We start from the raw sequence: 25,048 nt of genomic DNA on the forward strand, positions 1-25,048 counted from the left end.
TTTTTTAATAAGATGGGGAAGTACTTAAGAATTTTGAGCAGAGAGATGACATTCGAGTCAACTTTTAATAGATCACACTGGCTAGTGTATGAAGAACAGATTACAGTAGTGTAAAGGCAGAGGTAAAAGGTCATTCGCAGGTTACCGCAATACTCCAGGCAAGAGATAAAGATGGCAGCAGCAAAACTGGTAAAGATTTTGCATACATAACAAAAGGAGATTTGTAGAATTTCCGGATGAAGAGATGTGAGATGTGAGAGAAAGAAAGGGATCAAGGATGACATCAAGATTTTTGGCCAGAGAAACTCGAAGGATGGAGTTGCCACTAACTGAAATGGGAAAAGAGGATGGAAAGAGTAAGTTCCAGGGGAAGAACAAGAATTCAGTTTGGGAATGTTAGGCATCTAAGCAGAAATGTTAAGACTGTTGAATACCTAAGTCTGGAATTCAGGGAGGAATTTGAAGCTGAGGACACAAATTTGTGGAGGAGGTAAAGCTGGAGATACAAATCTGTTAGTTGAGATTATAGATGATGGCATTTAAAGCCAGGAAACCAAATGGGTTCATTTAAGGAGTATATACAGAGCAAAGATCCAAGGAATGAGCACTCCAGCATTTAGAAACTGATGAAACGGAACTTGCAAGGGATACGAGTAAGAAGGAATTGGCAGTAAAGCAGAAGGGAAACTAGGTGAGTATAATATACGGAAAGACATCATTTCGAGTAAAAGCAAGTGCTGCTGCTAAGTCACGTTAAATGAGAATTGAGAATCAACCTTTAGATTTAGCAATATGGAAGTTACTGGTGACTCTAACAAGGACATTTTGGTAGACCGATGGGGCCGAAAGCCTAATTGGAGTGGGTTCCAGTGATAATAAGACAGGAAATGGAGATAATGAGTATGACAAAGTTTTGAAGTTTACTGTAAAGGGAGGAGAGAAATGGGGCCAAAGCTAGAAGGGGCTATGTGGCCTAAGAGACTTGGGAGGTTTTTTGCTTGTTTTTATGATGGGAGTAAGTATAGCTATTTGTATAGTGATGGAATTAATTGGGAAGAGAGGGGAAAAAATTAATGATATAAGAAAAACAGAGAATATTTACTGAAAATATCCCAAGTAGGTAAGAGGGGTTATAATACTACACAAATAGAGAGACTGGCCTTAGAAAGGAGGAAGACAGTTCATCCACAGTAAGAGAAGGGAAGACAATATATGAGCACATATGCAGGTGGGTAGGTAGATGTAGGAAGGAGAACGTGAGTTCTGTTTGCTTCTACTTTTTAGAAGGCAAGGTCATCGACTCAGAAAGAGGACGAAGAGATAGTATTAGAGGTATAAGAATAGAAAACGACATGTAGAACAGTTATCTACTAAGACAAGAAGGGTCAATCAGCTATAGAAAACAATAGTACATTCAGTAGGCAAAAAAATGATCAAGGTACCTCCCTCTCATTCTAGTAAGAAATAAAATAGAATAAAAGTAAGAATCTATTTTTTTATTTAGATTTCGTATATATTTGTATTTTTCTTGACATTTAAAAAATATAGTCACTCTTCAACAAGTTAAAAAAGAAAAGCAGGGGACTATGATGAATTAAAAGGGACACAAAAAAAGATGCAGTGTGTGGTTCGGATTGGATATTGGTTTGGACAACTAAATGTAAAATACATTTTGGAAAGAATTAGGAAAATCTTAATATGACCTGGATAATTTATGAAGTAAAAATTTATTGAAATAGGTAGACTGTTGACTAAAAACAAACAGGCTATGTAATAGTATATACAATACTATTGTGGTTTGAAAAAAATGCATGTGTTTACATGTACACAGAAAAAAAGACCCACAAGAATATATACTAAGATGTTTATAGCAGTAATCTATGGGTGATGAGACTGATATTTTTTATTCATCTTTGCTTGGTTGTATTTTCTAATTTTCTTATAAGGTACATGTACTGCGTCTATCATTTTTAATTGACTAAATAAAAAAATTTAAAATGCCATCAGATATATCTTTTGACATATTCTCAAGAGCTTCTAGTAATTAAAATTCTAACAGAAAATGAAATAAAATAGAGGTCAACAAACTACATCCTGTGGGTATATAGGCCTACAACTTGTTTCTTATATAGTACATGAGCTAAGAATTTAATTTTTAAAATTTTTTACATATTTAATTTTACTTTTTATATTTTAATAGTTAAAAAAACAGTAGAAAATAATACTCCACTTATACATGAAAATGTTACAAAATCAAAGTTTTATTAGAACACAGACATATTCTAGAACTGTCCTTGGCTGCTTCTGTACTACAATGGCATATGTCACAAAGGCAGAGTTGATTGAGTAGTTGCTTCAGAAACCATATTTCACCATCTGACCCTTTACAGAAAAAGTTTGCTAACCCCTGAAATAGAATAAAAATTAGGACCAAAGTAGATTCACTGAAATCTAAAAATGAATTAGATTCGCACTACTAATTAGGAAAAAGCAAGCAAAAAACAGATACCTTTTCGTACTCACCCAAATGATAAAAGATATGGGCAAAAGAGAACTCTCATACACTGATGAGAGAATATACTGGAATAACCACTTTGTGGAATATTTGGCAACATTTAGCGAGACAAGGCTATGCATATCCTATGACCGAGTAACTCCACTACTAGGTATACAGCTCTGAAAAACTCTCACATGAGAAGACATTTGTAAGATGTATGTTACAACAGTGCTCAGAAGAGTTAATATATATAATAAACTTTACACTGTTGTAATAAAAAAAACTTCAAATGTTTCTATAAAATTTTGAAATAAAGTGTGAAGCAAGTATGACATAGGAGCTAACATTTGGTAACTCACTTGGCATTCTTTTCGGCATCTAAAAGAGCTTGTGCCAAATCTTTGTGGGCTTTCTCTGCTTCCTTTGTTAATTTATTATCATGTGCCCGAACCAAACACAGCTCCCTAAAATAAAGCAAAGAAATTTTATAGTTATAGTTGAAGATTTCCAAAAAGTTTCTACCCAAGAAATCATATTTATACTCAGGAATATTCTCAGTTATCCTGTGTACAGCTCTTCCTAGTTCTTCTACCTTACGTACCAAATCAGTAAATCTATGTACATTTGGATGGAATCAGGCTGGCTAGAAAAGGCAAAAAGATCCTCTAGAATGGAGTGAAGGTAAATGCTGACAGGAAAGGTCTCCAGACTACTCTGTCCTACCCTCTGACATGCCTATCCTATCCTCTTCATTCTTGCCACTAATCAACTTGCTACAAGGTTGCTACTAACCTTGACTGCTATATAATGCTTATTCTCTTTGGCATTTGACCCTTAACATCCACAATCATAGCCCTGTTCTGTAAACCTGATTAAGATACAGCCCTTAGAAGGAAGAACAAGAGTGTTTTCTCTACTGAATACACAGAGCCCTAGTTCTGCATTAACCTGTTTAACTCTCAATGTCTACATCTACAACTATATCTAGTCCTTTCTGTTCTCTTGCTAAATGCGAAAAGAGAACAAAAGAGACCCCCAACCTTTAACCATTCTACTTTCCCTGAAGATTTTTTAGGTTCTTGAGAGATATGGCTTTGATGTTTGTTATCTTATTTAAGATAATCACAGTTTTTACCTGGTCAGTTCCTCTATAACATTCTTAAAATTGTACAGTTCTTCTAAAATGCGCTGGTCCATCACTCGCTGGGTTACCAAATCTTTGTAGAAATCAATCATTTGCCGGGCGATCTGGTCGAGCATTTGTACATACCGCTCTCTGCATGAAAAAGAGGAAAAATAAGACATCATGCAGAAGAAAAGGAAAAAAGAGCAAAAATATGTGAGAAAAAGTAACGTTAGAGAAAGAAATAGTGAAGAGACACTCACAAAGATATGTGGGAAGAACATAGGAAATAAAAGGGATCTAGACTGTATAAATTCTTGCCTCGCTTATACAAGTGAACGAATTGTGTAGAATTTTAACAAGTCATAATTATTTGGAATATAACGTCTGAGCTGTAAAACGAAATAAGGACTTTTTTCTTCTTCTAAATTATAAAATCTATGCGGATAGGAACCATATCTAATATATTTACATATTTGTAACATCTAAAAGAGTGCCTTGAATACGGTGGGATTTTTATAAATAGTTGAATTCATGAATAAAACTACTTTTCCTAAATTGACCAAAATGTAAAAAGACACCTGTTTAAAAATAAATACAAGTCAACGGCCATGCCACCCTGAACGCGCCTGATCTCGTCTGATCTCGGAAGCTAAGCAGGGTCGGGCCCCGTTAGTACTTGGATGAGAGACCACCTAGGAAGACAGAGCATGCATAAATAGATAGATAGATAGATAGATAGATAGATAGATAGATAGATAGATAGATAGATAAAATCCAGACCTTAAATACAAAGAAGTCATTTATTTTGCTTCTGAATAAAACCAAACAATTTGGAAAGGATCATAGGTGATAAATTACAGTCACCATGTATATTAAATTATAGTCTTCTTGTATATTAAAAATGATCTAAGTATTATATCCTATCCCTGAGAGCCCAGAATTATAGTATCTTTGAGCTGGAATGGTCGTTTAGCTTAATCTCTCAACCACAGACAGAATTATTCAATCCCTATTTAAACACTTAAAGTGAAAGAGGATTTATCAGCTCAATATGCAGCTCATATATCAGGAAATATCAATCTTAAAAACACCTTCTTTAGGACCTCCCCTCATGGCAATACAGGAACAAAATGTTCTGGAGGGCTTTCCCATCACAGTACAATTATATCCATGATAGAGCATACTTAGTATTAACGGGCTCATAGGAAGAAACAGAAGTAGCTAGGGATGAAAAACAAAAACAATAAGCTAAGAATGGAGTAAGAGGTAGTAAGCAGTATTCATTAGACAAACCCAAGGTCAGGATTATCTCAATACCAACATTGAGTCTCACAGACTAAGTCTTGGGCCAGCTTCATTTATTTTTTTTTCTTACCCCTTTCCTGTTTTTTAAAATTAAATTAGGATGACATTGGTTAATAAAATTATTTAGGGTTCAAGTATATAATTTTATCATACATTATCTGTATATTGCATTGTGTGTTCACCATCCAAAGTCAAATCTCCTTCCATCACCATATATTTGACCCCCTTTACCTTCTTCTACCTCCCCTTTCCCCCTTTCCCTCTGGAAACCACTGTCGTCTCTATCTACGAGTTTTTGTTTATTTGTTTGTCTTGTTCGTTTGTTGCTTTCAGTTTTACATCTTGGACCATCTTTAAAGTAAGAGACCTGAGTGTAGGAACTATTGCATCGAGCCAGGATTTCAGAAGGGAGAAAATGCAAACCCTCTCTTCAGGAAGCATCCATGATTTATATCCTGAGGATTTAATGATTAAGATTAGTCAAATATTAGCCACACAAGCAAAAATCGCAAAATATTTATGTGAATAAACCATCATAAATGAGACTCAGAAGAAACAACGGTAGATTTAGATACTCATGGTCTTCATATACTAGAATTATCAGATTTAGAATATAAAACTATGCATGAAATATTTGAGAAATGAAGATGGACTTTAAAAGTGAAAAGCAACAAAAAACTTATTAAATATGATAACACAGCTCTGGAAACAAACCAATAAGAACTCTTAGAGGAAAAATATAATTATCAAATTGTAAAACTCAACAGATGGGTTATAGCAGAACTGATAACATTAGAGAGGGTATTGATGTCCTGGAAAAACATTACCCAGAATGCTGCACAGAGACGAGGAAACCGAAATTATGAAAAAGAGATTAAGAGACAAAGAGCACAGAAGAGAATAGCTAATGTAAATCTAACCAGCGTTCCAAAAAAGAGAAAACAGAGAGAATGGAGGACAGACATTCACTGAAGAGATCATCACTGATAATTTTCTAAAATTTATGAAGGACATTAATCTATACATAGGATTGTGGTATAGGTATAGGTATGGGAATTCTAAAAAGAGATCCAGGAGAACTAAACTTACTATTCTGCCTGAAATAATAACAATAACAAGAACAAAAAGACATACTATGTGAAACAATTTTCAAGATGCCAGATATCAAGCAATGAAAGGAAGTGACCTTTGGAAATCTGCAGAGGGTTCCCCTCAAGAAGTCAGCTAAGTAACGATCAGGGTATAAATGTGCAGAAACTACCTGAGACCAAGGAAAGAACCATATAAAGGATCAGAAAGAGTCCCCAGCATTCACACATGGCCTGAAATTATAGGGCCCATTCCAACTAGCCAGATTATAAAAACTGTACTATGATTCATGAAGCATTGGACAGAGTACAAAGAAAAGTCTTGCCTCAGTAGTATTCAGAAATAATTAGCCTTAAACTGAGCCCTGTTCTGGTCCCACTTAAAGGCTCAAAAGGATCAAATTGTTTTCAAGTAACTTAATTGTGTCCCAGAACAAAGCTCAAGAATATTTTTAGGACTACAAAAATATACAGCATTCAATAAGGTAAAATTTATAATGTCTGCCATCCAGTGAAAATTACCAAGAAGGAAAACACACATATGAGAAGAAAAATCAATCAACTGAAACGGACCCAGAACTGACATTAGGATTAACAGACAAGGACTTTACAAGTTTTCGTAACTATAGTCTATATGTTCAAAAAGTTCAGTAGAGACATGGAAGGTATTGTTTAAAAGACTTAAATTGAGCTTTCGGAGATGAAAACTACAGTGTCTGAGATGAAAATATCATTGGATGGAATTAAAATCAGATTAGATATTTCAGAAGAAAAGGTTAGTGAACTTGAAGATACAATAATAGAAACTATCCAAAATAAACAGAAAAAGAAATAAACACAAGAAAAAATGTTCAAAGCATCAGTGACCTATGTGACTTCAATATTAGTGGCCTGATATATGTATAAATGGAGTCTCTCAAAAAGGGGAGAGAGTAGAAAATATACTTGAAGAACAAGAAGCCTAAAAACTTCCATATTTTATGAAAAATATAAACTCACAGATCAAAAAAGCTCAAAAACAGGATGGACACTACACTAAAGTACATCATAAGCCTCTCAAAAACAATGATACGGTGTCCAGAACTTAAGGAATTCCACAAAATAATGGTCAGGAAATATTTCAGCAATTAAAATTCAGGCGAAAGTAAAGAAACCAGTTTGAAAAGAGTACATATTGTATGACTTCAACTCTATGACATTCTGGAAAAGACTACATATTGTATGACCTCAACTGTATGACATTCCCATAGAGACAGTAAAAAAATCAGTGGTTGCCAATGGTTCAGGGGAATGGGAATGGAGGAGGGATGGGTGAATGGGAGGAGGGATGACGGTGATGGCATAGGAGGTTTTTAGGTCCATGAAACTATTCTGTATAATACTGTAATGGTGGCGATACTGTATAATACCATTTTGAAATCAACACTGACTAATTGGTGTGTTTTCCATGTGTAGTATACTTCACTAAGAAAATGTGATAAAACTGGGGATGTTTAGCCTGGATTAGAGAATGCATAAGAGGGAAGACAAAAATGGTTGTTTTCAAATACTTAAAGAGCTATATGGTGAAAGAAACAATGCACTTATTCTGCGTATTTCCAGAGTACAAAATTAGGATGAGAGGGCAGAAGTTACAGGAAGGTAGATGATACTTACATAAATAAGGTGTAATCGATGCACAAAGGAATATGTGCAGTGTAAATGAGGACTCGGGATGAAATGACTGTCTGCAAATACTTCATAATTTTTTGATTGAGATATAATTTATGTGCCGTAAAATTCACCCTTTTAAAGTGTATAATACCGTTTAGTAAGTTCATAAAGTTGTGCAACAATTAGCACTAATTCTAGAGTATTTTCATCGTCCCCCAAAAACCCTTCATGGTACCTGTTAGCAGTCCTTCTCCATTCCTCTTTCTCCAAGTCCCTGGCAACTACTTCTCTACTTTCTGTCTTGATTTGCTTCTTCTGGACATTTCATACAAATGGAATCACAGAATATGTATCCTTTTGTGACTACCTTCTTTCACTTAGCCTAATGTTTGCAAGGTTCATCCATGTTATATCATGTATCAGTACTTTAATCCTTTTTATGGTCAAAAATACACATTTGTCAAAACCCATAAAACTGTAGAATACAAAGAATAAACCTTTATGTAAACTACAGACTTTAGTTAATAATAGTATTTCAATATTGGTTCATTAATTATAACAAATGTACGTTAATACAAAACGTTAACAATGAGGGAAACCATATACAGAGGAGAGAGGAGTATATGGAAGCTTTCTGTGTTATCTGCTCAACTGTTCGGTAAATCTAAAACTATTCTAAAAAAATTTTTTTTTCAAGAAAGTCAGGTAACCATTTTATAAAAAATGAATAGGCAAGTAACAAACCAGGAGAAAATATTAAGTGTGTATGTGTGTGTGTGTGTATGTATGCGTGTGTGTGTAAATATATATATGTATATATATACATATATATTTAAATACATAAATATGTATATATGTGTGTGTATATATATATATATATTTAAATACATTAAAATATATGTAAATAAAATATAAAATTATATATATAGGACAAAAGACTGGTTTCTAGGATACATAAAGAAGTTCTACAACTCAATAATAAAAAGACAAACAACACAATTTAAAAATTGGCAGAAGATTTGAACAGACATTTCATAAAAAGAATATGTGGTCAATAAGCTCATGAAAAAGTGCTCAACATCATAAGCTGGCAGGGAAATGCAAATTAAAACCATAATGACATTCTAGTACATATCCACCAGAATGGTCAAAAATAAAAAGACTTACAAAACCAAATTTTGGCAAAAATATAGAGCAACCAGAACACTCATACATTGTTAGTGGGAGTATGTAACAGTACAACCACTTTAGGAAAAGGTATGACCATTTCTTATAAAAATAAATTAAACCTACCTTATGAACCAGCATTCTCACTCCTACATACTTACTCAAAAAATTAAAATACATTTTATAAAAAGATTCACACAAGTATGTTCATGGTAGGTTTTTTAATAGCCTAAAACTGGAACCAACCCAGAGTCCATCAATAAAGGAACAGATTTTGTTCCATCCATACCATACTCAGAATAAAAAGGAACAAAACACCAATACATGCAACAACAGAGATGAATCTCAAACACATGCTATGTGAAAGAAGCCTTACCTAAAAGAGTAGATTCCACGTGATCCCATTTATATGAAGTTCCTAAATAGGTGAAACTCATCTAAGATGGCAAGAAGTCAGAACTTCTGGAGAAATGGAGGTGAGCATTTACTGGGACAGAGCATTAGGGAACTTTGTGGGATGATGGTAATACTCCATCCTTCATAAGGGTTTGGGTGATATAAGTGTATGTATTTGTCAAAAGTCAACAACTGCAGACAAGATCTATGCATTTCGGTATGTGAAACATTTTAGTCAAAAAAGAAATGATACAGATGAAACTTACTGGATTTCATTAACCAGTGTCACCATAAAAAATTAATTAATTAAAAAAAGGCAAATAAATAATGAACGCTGGTTAACGATATACATGCTGAAATATTTGGAGAGAAACACACTAATGTCTGCAATTTACTATGAAGAAATTGGTGGATGAACCGAAGGATGGCTAGATGGGTGGACAAGTGGTAAAGCAAATAGAGTAAAACGTTAATGGCAGAATCCAGGATGGGGGTTCATTCAATTTTTATGGGTATTTGGAAATTGCCATAATAAAATAGTGGAAAAAAATTAAAATAACCACAGATTTATAGTGTCAACCAAAAAGATGTACAGCAGCAGTCTCATTTTTGTGTAATGTGAAGGTCCTGTTCAGCTCATACCCTCTTCCTCCTATAAAAAAAAGTTGTTATGAAATGCTGTTTCATATGAAACCCTCCTTCTATAGCAACAGGCCTGAGAAGCAGGTGCCTGAGAAGCAGAGACACACATTAACTTATCAGAAAGTACTCAATAAGACAGAGCACGCAGCTACAGTAACACGCAAACAGAGAGAGGAGGTTTGAGGCTGATATCAAGCGTTTCCAGGGCACGCACAGCATTACCATTTCCTGGGGATTTCTACTGAATCCTTATAACAATCTTGCGAAGCTGGAAGGACTCTAAAAGACTCCAGGCTCAGGACAACAGAAGACTGCCACATTGAAGGTGGGCCCTAGACTTGTAAAAGAGCTCCTACCAAAACAAAATGCTGGCCACTCGATTATTCTGCACCCACGGAGTGTTTCACCATTCCACTATCCACCATAAAGGTCCGTGCAACCATCCTGAAACCTCGTGCCCATTCTCACCGACTTTGTAGTCCTCACTCCAACTTTACCCTGTTCTAAATTCTGGGCTGTGAAGCCTTACTCTGATTCTATCGCTGGAACTCCCCAGTTAGCACTTTTTATCTCCCTGGTGTCTGACTCAATTTTTCTTAAAGGATTTTGGGTTTGCCTTGCCAGCCTGTCTCTTTCTGCCTAGATTTCCTGGAATAGGACCCCACTTTATTTTGGCTCTGAGAAGCTACCTCCTGAAATCAGCTGGCAGAGTCCCACCTACACTTACTCTTCATAAGGAGAAGGTTTGGATACACTGTTAGTCATCTAGTTCCTCTGCCATGATTCCTCATCCATCTCTCCCGGCTTTGTTCTGAGATTGACAACTCAGACTTCAGCTGTCTGTATCCTCATTCTAATTTGGCATTCTCCAGCCCCTGGTGGTGTTCCAACAATTTACTGCTTAGTATCTAATCTTGATTGGTCTTTTATTAATGGCTTTGCTCCTCGTTTCTCAGCACCGTCACATGCGGGGGCTCAGCTTCCATAAATCAGACAGTGGACAAAAAGGGAAAATTTATATTATTAATGCTCATTCAGGAGAAACAGATATTCGGAGAGATCTAGTAATCTGCCTGTGGTTCTATGGCAAGTAAGCTGCAGATATGTAACCTGAACCCAGTATTCTAATTCTACTATTCCTTTCAGCTTTTGGAAAGTATCAGTGGCATAAGAAGAATTATAGTAATAATATTTATCATCATCATCTATAATAATTATATGTACTGAGCACCTAATTCTATGCTCTCATTTATATCTCGCCACAAACCTAAGAAGCACGTTAATGCCTGACACAAAGCAGACATTCGATAAATATTACTGATGATTAATGAACAATGAAAATTATCTTCACTCACAGATGAGAAAACTAAGGCTCAGACTTTTACCAAGGTCACACACAGATGATAATCTGAAACCGGATCCGTCTGTCTGCAGAATCTATCCTTTTTTCCACTATTTCGCATAACACTTCACTCCCAAGCATAAAAGAATGTGGTGCCAAACATCCCAACAGAAATCACCTTAAAGAGGTTCTCAACTATTATATGTTTATTCTCGAAAATACAATAGAAATACAATTAGGCTCCTTATTATCAATAGAGAAGTGTACTTTTGTGATTTTTCTCAAAAGCAGATATAAACATAATTCTAGTATAAAATTCAGAAGGAAACTGGAATTCTCCAGTAAGAGCTCGAACCTGATTTTGGACAGTAGTTCTCCTCTATCTGCACAGTCCACACTGACTTGTCGAATAAGTTCATGAAATACAGTATTGTAAATGGTCTGTTCCTTCTTCAATATATGTAGTAATTTGTGCATCTAGCAGAAGTAAGTCAATTAGCATTTGTTAAAGTCTTGTCAGTAAAAACCATTTTAGAAGTTAAGCATTCTAAATGTAAATAAGTTTTAGAAACACCTTATTTATTTCACTTACATTTTCCTTTGTAAAGTTATGTATACAAAAATGATATTTTTAAAAATCTGTGTCTGATCATTATCCCTCTTTATATGATGCACTGAGGTCACAATATCACTTCTGTAAATATCTGCCCAAAATATAAAAACTGAACCTAATCATAAGTATACATCAGATGAACCAAAATTGAGGAACATTCTATAGTATAACTGGGCTGTGTTATTCCAAATATCAAGGTCGAAAAAAACCGAAGAACTCTTTTAGATGACAGTTGTCTAAAGGAACATGACGAAAGCACTGTGTGACCCTGAGATCTTGAAATACAGGGGGAAATAGCTATAAAAGCCATTATAAGAACGACTGGTAAATCTGAAATTTGAATATGGACTATCATATCAATATTAAATTTCCTGATTTTGATAACTGAATTATAGATATGTAAGAGAAAGTCCTCATCCATAGGAAGTATATCCTGAAATGTTTGGTGGTAAAGAAACATGATTTTGCCAGCTTACTCTAAAACAGTTCAGAAAAAACTATACACATAGAGATAGGTAGAGAGGAAGAGCGAATGATGAAGCAGACAGGGCAGGATGTAAACAACTGGCGAATATGGGTAAAGGTTACATAGGAATGCCTTATGTTGAAACTACCTATGAGTTCCAAATTCTATAAAAATAAAAATTTACAAAACAAAAAAGAAATAGCCTTCATACAGAAAGAAATCTTTATCTACGTAAGATTGAAAAGGCCCTTTCATTAAGCACAAAATTAAAATTATAAGTAGTGAGAAAGTATGATTTAATTGGCAGTGTCTTTTATTGGTATGTAAAATAGTAAAGGTCTTGTAAAGGTCAATGGTGCATTGCAGTCAATGAAATACAGTAATGATCATAGAGATGACTCCCGAACAACATGGGGGTAGGAGCACCAAGCCCCCATGCAGTCAAAGATCCATGTATAACTTCTGACTTCCCAAAAACTTAACTACTAACAGCTTATTGTTGACCAGAAGCCTTACCAATAACATAAACAGTCAATTAACACATATTTTGTATGTTATATGTATTATGTACTGTATTCTTACAATAAACCTAGAGAAAATTTTATTAAGAAAATTATCAGAAAAAATATTTACGATTTACTGAAAAAAATCCACATATAAGTGGACTGCATAGTTCAAACCTGTGTTGCTCAAGAGTCAATGGTACTAAAAATGAATTATATACAGTGTTTGCCACATGCCAAGCACTGTTCTCGGTCCTTTATATTCATTATGCCACTTAATCTCTACTACAGCCTTATGAGGTAAATACTATTATCATCTCTAATTTACAGATGAGGAAATTGAGGCACAAATGACTTGCCTAAGGTCGCCAGCTAATAAATAGCAGGGCCAGGATGCCAATCCAGAGTACACACTTTTAACCACTAGGTTACAGTGAGCTTCGCAATTACCTTGGTTGGCCCTGTATATTCCTGATTTTCCACACCAGCCCTCTCTAGCATAGTATCCATCACATTATTCAGCTGGACCACTTCTATTCTTTTGTTAGGTTTCCTAAAAGATTAAGGCAGAATTATGTAATTAGTGTCATAATAGGTCATTCTCAAATCACGAAAAAGAATATCATATGTATAAAGAAGATGTATATACCATGGAATATTAATGGTATCTTAAAGCATTAGACCTATAAGTACTGATCCAGTGTAATTTCAGTAATATAGTCTTTAAAAAAATAAAAATAGTATAATTCTTTCTTTCATAAAAGAAAATAATGCTCCTTCCTCCCCAAATTCTATATACCTCTTGTGTATGATTGTAAGAACACAGAAAATTATAGAGCGATAAACACCAAGCTGTTAATACTGGTTACTTCACAATGTAAGAGAGGAAAAGGGTCCAAGAAAAAAAAAATACCGTAGCGACATGGAGAAATATTAATGGTTAAATGTAGAATATAAAAGTATTTTATATATGATCCAGCAATCCCACTTCTGAGTATTTATCCAAAAGAACTGAAATCAGGATCTCGAAGAGATAATAGCAAGCCCATTTTCATTGCAGCACTAGTCACAATATGTGGAAATAATATAGAAGTCCATTGATGGATGAATGGATAAAGAAAATGTGGTATATACAGACCCTGGAATATTATTCAGCCTTAAAAAAGAAGGAAATTCCACAATTTGCAACAACACAGATGAACCTGGAGGATATCAAGCTAAGTAAAATAAGCCGGTTTCAGAAGGACAAATACTGAATGATTCCACTTACATGAGGTACCTAAAATAGCCAAATGCATAGAATCATAGAGTGGAATAGTGGTTTCCAGGGGCTGGCAGGAGATAGAAATGGGAAATTGCTAATCAACAGGCAAAAAGTTTCAGGTATGCAAGGTGAATAAGTTCTACAGATCTGCTATACAACACTGTACCTACAGTTAAAGTGTACTGCACACTTAAAAATTTGTTAAGAGGGCAGATCTCATGTTAAGTGTTCTTAACCACAATAAAATAAAATTTAAAAACAATATAAAGAATTAAAACTGTAAGAAAAAAGCATGTTAAATGCTTAAATATTATAAATATGTAAAACTGAATGATTGTTAAGATGATATGCAATTGGACAAAAAAAAAAACACTGATTAGATGACAGACTTATAGGTAATTACTGTCTTGGGTTTCTGCTGTCATTTTAATGTGTGTCTGTGTGTAGTAAAGTACCAACAAAAAGAATATATATGTATATTCTTTCTAAAAAACACTTTAAAAAATAAACTGTACTTACATGGATGGGAAGACCAATAGCCTATTTTCACTATCTGTGAGGAGAGTAGTATATTTGCTGCAATAAATAAGACAGGTAAATGTTATTGTAAGAACATTATCTGGCCTGTTTATCATATATTACAACATGATAAAATTAAGACCTCATGGAATTGAGAAGCTTGAAGGCAACCAAAAGGTCCACCATTTTGCACACAAGATCTTAAATAGTCTTAGATATCTACAGACATCCAGCTACTTATATCTGGAACATTTTTTAGTAAAGGAGATTTAATCATATTCCTAAATATATCACAATATGAAAATTTCCTTAATTCATTTTTTAAAAAGCCTTTTCAAAGATGGAAGGATGTTCTAAGAACACTGAAGTCAACAAAGTTAAGTGACTAAACAGGTTATAAAATTAGCAAGAAGTAGAGATGAAACTAGAACACAGTTTTCCTGACTCCTAGCCATATCTGTCCTCTGGACTTGCTTGTCTACACCTAAATGAGTATCACGATGAGAACCACAAGGTAATCTTTAAATTCATTGTTATTTATATATCTTTTTTCTTAATAAGCATTTCCTTTGGTTCTGCCCGCTACTGGAACACAGTTGGTTAATAGTTCAATTTTCCAAATTTAGATGAGTGAAAAGTCTCAAGGGGATATGAAGACTCAAAATAAAGTTGCAAAATAGAGTGTGAGAGAAGGACTAGAAGCAGTGATAGCCCAAGAGCAATGAGCACACCTAGCACCCAGATCTTGCTTTCTAAGTACCAGTCTCCATCAAAAGGAATCAGTACTCTTTGGAAAAGAGACTCAGAGCTCATCCCAGAGCTGCAGTTGGGAAATACAAGATGAACCTAGAAATCTTATTGAGCTAGAAAATAAGAGAACCTTCAAAGAATGATGGGGACATGCCTAAGGAACACAAGAGCCAGCTCAAAGGAGCTGGCATTGGCCCAGATCTGAAAATTTTTGAACATCAAAATAAATAATGATAGTAAAGAATTATAATCCACTGAAAAAAACAGAAATCCATGAGTCCGTATGGTAAAATGCCAACTAATAAATATAGAAATGATAAAGCTAAAAAAGTCATCAAAAAAGAACTAAAACTAATGGGTTGCTAGGAAATATACACTAAAGTAGTTGGTGGTAAAGGGTCATGATGTCTCTCCAACTTACTCTTCAATAGTTTAGGTGCTCGTGTGTGTGTGTGTGCGCGCGTGTGTGCGCGTGTATGCCCACACGTGTATTAAAGCAAATGAAGCACCTAGTGAATCAGGATAGAGGGTACATGGGAGTTCCTTGTTCTATTTTTGTAACTTTTCTATAATTTTGAAATTATATAAAAATTAAAAGTTACCCCCAAAATGTAGTTCTCTTTAGCAAATACTGTTCTGAAACGCACCATCATAAGGAGATGCTATATAACATACATACTGGATAAGGTAAAAAGAGTGACAGCTTCTGGATATTTTATTATAACTAGTTTTTTAAACCATGAAACATTCAAGTGTTGTTTTGGAAAATAAAAGCAAGATCCAATTTTCAATCCCATAAATAGGAATCAGGGAAACCTGAAGCCGAAGAGTCTGCGGTCTGGAGCTGAGCCCGACAACCAGGCATTATGAGAATCCAGCTTCAAGGGCTACTCTCCTTTATCAATGTGGTCACTGCTCACAACCATTCCTCAAGAGGCATAATCGAGCATTCAGAACAAGATCCATTTTTTTTTTAATTCGAAATTTAACAGTAAGAAAAGACAGAACAATTTAATCACTAAAATCCCAGACTCTCTCAAGTAAGATTTTTTCACTAGTTCTTAAATTGATTTCCTTAAATTGCATCCGGACGGTAGGCCACGTTTCCTCATTTCAGTGTGGATATTGCCCAGGTACGTGAATGACCTGTTCTCAAGTTCCTCTATGTGTGGGAAGGAAGAAACAGTTCAACTTGTCAGATATTCAGTACTCACTCATCATAGCACTCCAAACCTGAAACTCCTGTATTTGACACAATATGAAATTCTTCAGGAATCAAAGTATCTGTTATTTTCTTTGGCTTAAAAAGAAAGAATAAGTATAAAAACATTAGTAGATGAAAGAAAACTGAATTGCACACACCCTAATTCCTGTCCCAAAAAGATACTATCTATTAAGAGATTTTGATTAGGAAAATAATAATATTAGTAATATGGGACGTAGTAAGTAGTAAAAAAACTTTTAGCAGAGCACACATTAAAAACAAAACCATGAATTAAAGATTAACCTCGGTGTTAGTATTAGTTACAGGTATCCCACTCAGAAACCCATTGGCTCTTTAAAATCCAATAGGAATTTACAATTCACCTTAGCAACATCCCCAATACAAGAATTCTACAACTTGGAGAGACAAGGAAATTATTAGTCAAATACTTTATTTACCTTACGAGGCACAATGACACCATCCCGTGGCTGTAATGAATGGTCTGAATGTGGGGGACAAAGGACACTCTCCTTAGTCTCTCCTTTAACATATCTAACATCATACAGAAAAGAAATATCTCTAAAAAATAAGAAAAATATATTGACAAAATCGATTTTCTGTCTGGCTACTGGATGACAGTGGGTAAGGTCCACATCCTTCCTTCTCATGGATAAAAAGGAGCACAAAACTTTATCTTTATCCCATACTTCAGCCTTCCCAACGATTTAAAATTTTTTTTTCAATTATAGTTGAATATTTATAATTTTTCAATTACATCCCTTTCAACAATTTTGTAAATACTCAATTTCCTGCTTAAACTATCTAGAGTGCTTTACTTCCTACACTGAACTCTGCCTGATAGAGCTATCGAAAGACACTACTCAGGGGCTATTTGGTTGTTTTGTATTTTACTGCTTTGCTCTGAATGTTTAGGGTTGTTAGACAAGTTACCTCTTGTTATGAATAATACTATTAATTGTGTATATATGTATTAATTTTCTACTGGTCCCAAAACAAATTACACAAATTTAGCAGCTTAAACAACACCCATTTATTATCTTATAGCTTGATAGGTCAGAAGTCCAACACAGGCTTCACTGAGATAAAACTGAGGTGCTGACAGGGCTATGTCCCTTTCTGGATGCCCTAAGGCAGTGGTCTCCAATAGTTTTTGGCACCAGGGACCGGTGCTCCTATGAGAATCTAATGCCTGATGGTCTGAGGTGGAGCTGAGGCAGTGATGCTGGTCCTGGGGAGCGGCTGCAGATACAGATGAAGCTTCGCTTGTCCACCACACACCACCTGCTGTGCGGCCTGGTTCCCAACAGGCCACGGACCAGCACAGGTCCGCAGCCCGGAGGTTGGGGACCCCTGCTCTAGGGGAGGATTTGGTAGTCATCTTGGTTGTTAACAGAATTCAGTTCCTTGCAATTCTGAGACGGAGACCCCAGTTTCCTTGATGGTACACCCTGGGGGCCAATTCTGGCTTCCAGTGGCCAATGGCAATTGCTAGCTTGTGCCGTCCCTTCCTCCGACCTCAAAGCCAGCGGCGGCAGGCTGAACCTCTCTCCTGCTTCGAATCTGTCCTCTTCCTGCTGTCTCATCTCTGACGTTCCTTTCAACTGCCCTCTTTTTCCATTTTTTAAAGACTCAGGCAATTAGTTTGGGCCCATTCTGAGAATTGAGGAACGCTCTCCACCTCAAGGTCCTTAACCTTAATCACATCTGCCAAGTCCCTTTTGTCATATAAGATTCCAAGGATTACAGGGAGAACATTTTGGGGGGAGGCCATAACCCTGTCTACCACCATACAGATCTTCACATAAGTCACAAGTCATTTGATATTAAAACTTTAATGGTAATTTATTGCCACTTTCAGATATAGCTAATTATTGTTCGAAATATTTCAAACATCTCATAACTACTAATTATTACTCTTAATAATTATAACCATGATCTGAAGGCATGAAATAAAGTACAGATACTTCACGACACTAAAGCTAGAGGACACAAAAGTCAACGCCTAAGTTTCTGCCACTTTTTCTAGCACTGAGATAAAGCTGAATAATAACGCCTTATAATTAAATAGCGCTGTATAGTGTTACAAGTGTTCTATCTGTTATTTCATTTGTTCTTTCTATACTCCCGGGAGGTACACAAAATGGAGGAAGTCTATTATTCCCTTCTTACAAATAAGAAAATGGAACTCAGAAAGACTAAATAACTTACCCAAGTATTAGTAAGTTTAAACATTTCTTTCCAATGAAGTGACATTTCAGTAAGAAGCAGGCAGGGAGTAAATTGATAAAGAGACCATATATGGAAAATGAGAAATTATATAATTGAGAAATTATATAAAAACTTCAAATAGCATTTGCCGATTTGATCTGAAATATTGTGCAAGTTAAGGGTTCGCTCTGAGGAAAACCAGGGATTAAGCACTTGTTTTTCAAGGTTTTCCACATCTTGAAGCTAGTTACCTGGCTCTTCCCAGATGTACAAATAACAGACACTGAAATCATCCTGCCTCTCTGGTCCTGCTGTACTAGGGTACAACAAGGAAGAGGAGAGTAAGCGGACAGCTGCACAAAGGCATGCAAAAAGAAAACTTAAACAAACTCAAAGTTGGTGCAGCCTGCACCTATTGCCATCCTACTTATAATAAGTATACACAAAAAGGTGGTCCTGTGCCCTCTTCAGATTATACCATGATTTATCAAAGATACTGCAAGCATTAAAATGTTTGATTCTGTGATTTTTCCAATTCTGCCCCTCTCAACGAAATCATATGAAATGAGAAAATGATTCTATTCATCTGCATCTAACTCCCCGCCCCTCATCTTCTTTCTTTACCTTCCGGCTCCCGTTAGGGAAACGGGATGGTCAATCAGGTATCTGAACTTATTCCTTCGAACCGGGTGATGCCAGACGTGGTCAACGGGGCGCGGAAGGGTGCCCTGGGAAAAAGCAAAAACGCGAATGCACAGCAGAGGGCGCACTAGTCAAATTAAATTTTCTGAATCGTTTTGAGTATTTACATTAAGGGGACTTGCTTACTCTACAGAAAAAAGGGAAAGCAAAATTCTTATTCAATCCTATGGAGAAAGACTGATACTAGAACAATTTAATAGTGAAAGAATACATCAAGACTAATAGTAGTAGTGATCATTTAGGTAAATCGCATAAAAACAGGTTAATGGAAATACTCGAGTATTCCCTTGGAAATATGTGCAAAAGATTTTAGTTTTCAATATAGTAAATTAATTTTAAAAAATTTTAAGACAGCCTGGAATATATAACATATGTTCAATACATACATAATGAACTGGATATCAAAAGGATAAATGTTTCTAAGTACTTTACATATATATACACACCTTTGGGGTTTTAATTTTCTTAGGAGGCAGTAAGTTTTCAGGACAAGGACCAGCAGAGGCTGCAGAAGTCAGAGAAAGAAGAACTTCCTCAGGGATAAACTCATTCTGAAGGGAAGTAGGAAGCGGTTTTGAACGATCCACCATATTTTTTTTCTCCCTTAGCTCAGGAAGTCCTAAGAAAGTAATGGGAAAGAAAAGCTTACCGTGGTTTTTTTGGAGTTGGTTGGAGATTCCTAAGCTGCCTCATCAATCTTTTATATGTTTCTAAAGAGGAAGACTTCTTCTGATTGCTAAGAATAACAATACTTAAAACACTGAAAATCATCTAGTTAAAAGAAACTCATATTGCCTGCCCTACTCATACTTAAATCAGACACAGATTCAAAAACTCAGGTACAAAGATAAACTTCCATTACTGGAAAATCAAAGTTAAAAATTAAATTCACTTCACTTGCTCAATTAACTGGATTAGCCTTAAGATGGTGGGAATGTGTCTATTTTCTCTTCCATGTGCAAATGACAAAAGAAACCTCCTCTCCTCAAAACTGTCACATCATTTAGTATTTTTTCTATATAAGTTGAAAGATAAGAACTATTGCATTAAATTGGGGCATTTGTAGAGTGGAAGGGATCGGCACTGGGTTTAAAGGTAAAAGCAGAATTGGGATTGCTGGAAATGAACAAAGTGGGTAATCAGAGCAAACCGGTAGAGAAAAGAGCAAAGAGTGGTCTACACAGCTTGACTAGGGCAGAGGAGTTATAAATAAGGAGTAGGGCTAACACAGGAAAACGTCTTTTATGAAGTCAGTCAAGAATCAGGTTGTCACTCTTAAAGACCTCTCCACTAATCTATGCCCCTCACATACTATGGTTTATGTTTCTTTCTCCAAGTAGGTATCATGCTTTGATCACCATTAAAACCTCTGAAGTTCACATTACCAAATCCCTAGCTCTTGAAAGTTTGAGATGGAGTCAGAGTATCAGAGGAAACAGAAAAGAAAAAGGTTAGGTGGGGCATTAGCACAATTTCCCCTAAAAACTAGATGGTGAGTTGAAGGGAAGCTTTAACATACTGGGGGGAGGAATGAGTCCAGATGACTCTTATTCTAGTACAGATCTGCATTTATCCGTACATGAATGAAAATCTGAAATAAGGAACTATTTTCATGTAGAATAATTACTAAAATCTGGTACAAACCGGTTCTTTACAAGATACCAAAGAAAGTACTGTTCGTACAACCACTAGTATTTAAAGTAGGGTTAATTTTAAACAAAAAAATCATCAGCGTGTGAAAAAAACTTACAGTCCTTAGGTGGAATATTGAAATAGGTAATACTATAAAAGGAATAGCTTTTGATTTTACTGCAACGAGTGTAATAGGAAAATGAAGTTAAGTATCCTGAAGTTTCAAATGAAGGAAAACGGTGAACGGACCGTGATTTCTATGGCCATGATTATTTATGCCTGCGGGACTCTTTATGAACTTTACCTGTCTCTTCCTTGGATACAGCGACTTTTTTAAATTTTTTGTCCTCACGTGCCGACGCGGAGGGCGTTTTCGAGTGAGACATGGTAAACAAAGCCTCCTATCACTCTCTTTAGCAATCTGAAATATCCCTCCAGAAAGCTAACCTAGACACAAATCAGCAGCACGTGGGGCAGAGCTGCCAAACTGACCTGCGAGCAAAAAAAAGGTGGGGGGGAGGAGCGGGGAGACACGTTAAAAGTTTGTGTTAATATCGGAGGCCATAATTCATCTAGCATGGGTTTTCCGCCTTTGGGGACATTTCTGTGTTCCCTGAGGTCACATGACGCGACTAAGAAGCCTGCGGGTGTGTCAGGGTGTGCGCCCAGGCGCAGAAGGAAGCGCCGGGCCACCGCCCGCCCGCACTAACAGTCGGCTCGGTCCCCGTCGCCGGCGTCCCCGCGGGCAGCGACCTCGCGCACGCCAGCTCCACGGAGTCCGGTCGGGCAGCGGTCGCACCGTTTCTGCCTCAGAAGTGATGGGACACGTACACTTGCAACCTGTACCCGCAAATTGTACTTCCCGCCACCCATCTTGCCACCTCGCCTTTTCCCGGACGTCTGCGCGTCGTCATAGCAACCCAGGACCCGCGCCTTAGCCGCTCTCAGCGGGGGCTGCCTTCGGCGGTGCCGGGGGCGGGCAGGGGACAGCTAAGAAAATATCTCAACGGTCTCTCGGGGATTCGATGTGTTTTACATCGCAGCATAGGTTCAGCAGCGATGGAGAATAAAAATGTTTCATCAGACCGTCCTCACGGGGCCCGAGACTGTATTTGAGCCCGGGGCCTCGTGCACAGTGCGCAGGCGCCGGCGGTGGCCCGGGCCGCTGTCCCGCTCCCCCAGGGCGAGCTCTCGGGCTCGCTACCTAATGCGCCGCCGGATTTGAACAAGCATCCTACCCACTTTTTTTTGTTTTGCATTCTTTTCTAAAGCCAAATTCAGAGGGAAATAGGATAATCAAAAACTCTGGATTGCCATCAGTTGAGGCTTTATTATGATGCTACCCCTGTCCTGGCATCTCGATCAACTCATCCTTGGACACTACGCACCGCCCCCTGGAGCACGGGGAAGGCATTCCTAGGTCGAGACATTCTTTGGCTCGAGGCAGGGAAGGGGACTGAACTTTATTAGGTGAAGTAAAATCGTTGGGTCTTCTTGCTTGAAAACCTGTTCTCAGTAAAGTATGCGATAAGACACATTCGCTCCGAGGAGCTGAGGTCCCGCCCCTTACTGCCACCAGGGGTCATTTTGTGTAAGATGGAGCCTTAATGCCAAATAATGTTGGTGGAATCCATGCATCTAGATGCCAATAGTCTAGAAAATAAAATTCAGGAGGAAAGAAAACTTAATCTTGTCTGTCATATTCCTTGGTACCAACCAAACCACAGTGCGTGGCACAAACACCTTCAATACACGATATTTGGAAATCGACTAGACAGTTGTTGCTTGTGTCGATAGACTTAAATCTCTGGTTTTTGGTTTCCAGGGTAATAGCAAAGAGAAATATGAGCATAATGTTAAACAAAATCAATCTCCAAGGCCGCTTTTCATTCTCCTAGTCGTACGCCTTGGATATCTGAGCGTTTCAGCCTTTAGCCCTGACTCCCAGCACCATAATTTTTCTCTAGATTTTCCAAGAATTAAAATATACATATAGTTCACTTTTAAGGACTGGCTACCATCAAAGCAGGTGATGGCAATGCACAAGAAGGTAAAAAGTAATTTCCCCTCAAAATGTGTTTTCCTCCTCACTGGTGTTGTGACTCTACGTTATAATTTGGAACCAAGATACTGAACTTCAGAGGTCCCAAAACTCCAGCGTCAGCTTATACATTGTTTATCAAGCCTTTAGCTACTGCAAGAACCAAGTAACTAACTCATCCTTCATATTCTTAACCTAGTTTAAGAGTATATAAAGTACAAAGTACAAAAACAGATGAGAACATGGAACATTACCATATGACCATTGCTACTGGAGAATCCAATTGCTGCTTTTGGAAAACTCCTCTCATAATTTTTAATTTTACCAAGAGACCCTTAAAATGGAAATAAAGTAGTATTGAAGTCTTTAATAGAAAATACCATAGGAATATGCAAGATGAGCAGGTACTAATTTTCCTAAATATAAAACATCAAGTCTTGTCTGAAAAAGCACACTGCCTGGCCAACACAACTTCACCTTTCATTAGAAACAGAAGTCATTTCTATCCATTTGGGGGGGAGGGTGGTACATTTTTAGAAACACCCATGCACAAGTTTTCAAAGGTGAAGAGCAAAAGGAATCAAGAAACAAATAATGACCAATATGAGAGGAGGTTCAAGAATCAGTGTCTCTGCTTCTCTTGATGTTCATACAGTCACAACTGGGTCCCATTATTTCTTTGTAGTCTGTGACATGGATTCCCACCATCACCCTTGATAGGAAGTTCTGTTCTTTCCTTATCTTTGGCTATATTCAGTATATAAAGCTGCCTAATAGTTAATGCAAAGTATTTATGATCATGAAATATGTAGTTAAAATATAGAGTTAACACTGAATACACTTGGAAGTTACTTTTAAAACAGACTAGTTTTTTCCAAATATATTTATTTACATTTTTCACATATGCAATATTTTGCTATCGTGTATGTATATTTTTTAAAGTTTAAAACTTTTTGTTAATATGAAAACAATGGATACTAAACAAAGTGATACCAATGATTAGACGAACAAGGAGGATTTGGAGGGGAGTAGGGTAAAGGAATTCAGGAAGAGAGAAAACAATGGATTAGAAAAGACATCTTTAAAGAAAAACCTTTAAAACTTCCTCAGACTTCTGTGACCCTTCTGCCAGTCTCAGAACATGATGGATTTAATGCACGAGCTGAGAAGGTACAGACACAGAAAGGAAGCTGCCACATTGGCACAAATGGTAGAGCCTTGGCTGGGGATTGAGCTCTCTTCCCACCCCAAAATTGGCACATTTGCACATGGGGACTCAAATTATTTTCCTTAATGACTGGGTGCACAAACTGCCTCATGTCTCAAAGTTAAAATAAAGAGAAAGTTCATCTACCACTTCATTAAGACAAAAGAATACCACAAAGCATGGTATCTGCTAGTTTAAAGGTTAATACTCCATTGAGAAGGGAATACTGCCTGCAGAAATATATAATAATGTAGAAATAAGGAAGAAAGCATTTAGAAAAAAGGAGTACAGAGGCAATCTTAGACTTTTTTAAAAAAATTCTGAATTTAATCCTTTCTTTTGCTCAAATCCAAAGTAGCTATTAAAAAGTCTTTGTACTTTACAGGAAAAAAAAAAAGAACACTTTATTAAAGATTTAGTAGATTATAAAGATTATACAGCTTTCTCACTATCCTAGAGGGCATCAATTTTATCATTATTTACTGATTTCCAAACTGAGCATTAAATTTCAGATGGGGAAGGGTACGGCAAACCAAGCAAGGAGGGCTCTATTTTCCCTGTTTCAACCAGAGTAGACATATTTTATCTCCTTTAAAAACTGGGTTCCAACACTCTATAACCTGATAGAAACTTTAGTGATGTTAGAAACTAATCACTTATATAAGCTTCACTAATAACATCCCTCAAAAACATTTACCCAGT

General features: G+C 36.5%; 1 protein-coding gene across 9 annotated transcripts in view; it reads right to left on the reverse strand.

The window, feature by feature from the left end:
• AXDND1 (axonemal dynein light chain domain containing 1) overlaps window positions 1–22,243 on the reverse strand; it is a 63,375-nt gene extending 41,132 nt beyond the window's left edge. For 5 of the 9 annotated variants that reach the window (XR_005656973.1, XR_005656972.1, XM_039881364.1 and 2 more), the window contains exons 1-11: window positions 21,930–22,243; window positions 21,403–21,590; window positions 19,913–20,085; window positions 19,389–19,492; window positions 16,994–17,114; window positions 16,546–16,631; window positions 14,582–14,638; window positions 13,249–13,351; window positions 11,572–11,693; window positions 3,633–3,773; window positions 2,857–2,961 (exon numbers count right to left, since the gene is read on the reverse strand). Coding sequence is in view for 7 of the 9 variants with exons in the window: in XM_039881364.1 (XP_039737298.1) it covers window positions 2,857–2,961; window positions 3,633–3,773; window positions 11,572–11,693; window positions 13,249–13,351; window positions 14,582–14,638; window positions 16,546–16,631; window positions 16,994–17,114; window positions 19,389–19,492; window positions 19,913–20,085; window positions 21,403–21,484 (1,094 nt within the window). In the remaining 2 variants the exon portion in view is untranslated. Of the gene's footprint in view, window positions 1–2,856; window positions 2,962–3,632; window positions 3,774–11,571; window positions 11,694–13,248; window positions 13,352–14,581; window positions 14,639–16,147; window positions 16,238–16,545; window positions 16,632–16,993; window positions 17,115–19,388; window positions 19,493–19,912; window positions 20,086–21,402; window positions 21,591–21,851 lie in introns of those variants that run through there. The other 4 variants (XM_039881363.1, XM_039881365.1, XM_039881367.1 and 1 more) reach the window with 4 other exon arrangements.
• Between the last annotated feature and the right edge of the window lie 2,805 nt (window positions 22,244–25,048).

Source organism: Pteropus medius, unplaced genomic scaffold (genome assembly GCF_902729225.1).
Source record: "Pteropus medius unplaced genomic scaffold, Ma_sr-lr_union100, whole genome shotgun sequence".
In the NCBI taxonomy this organism is placed as follows: Eukaryota; Metazoa; Chordata; class Mammalia; order Chiroptera; family Pteropodidae; genus Pteropus; species Pteropus medius.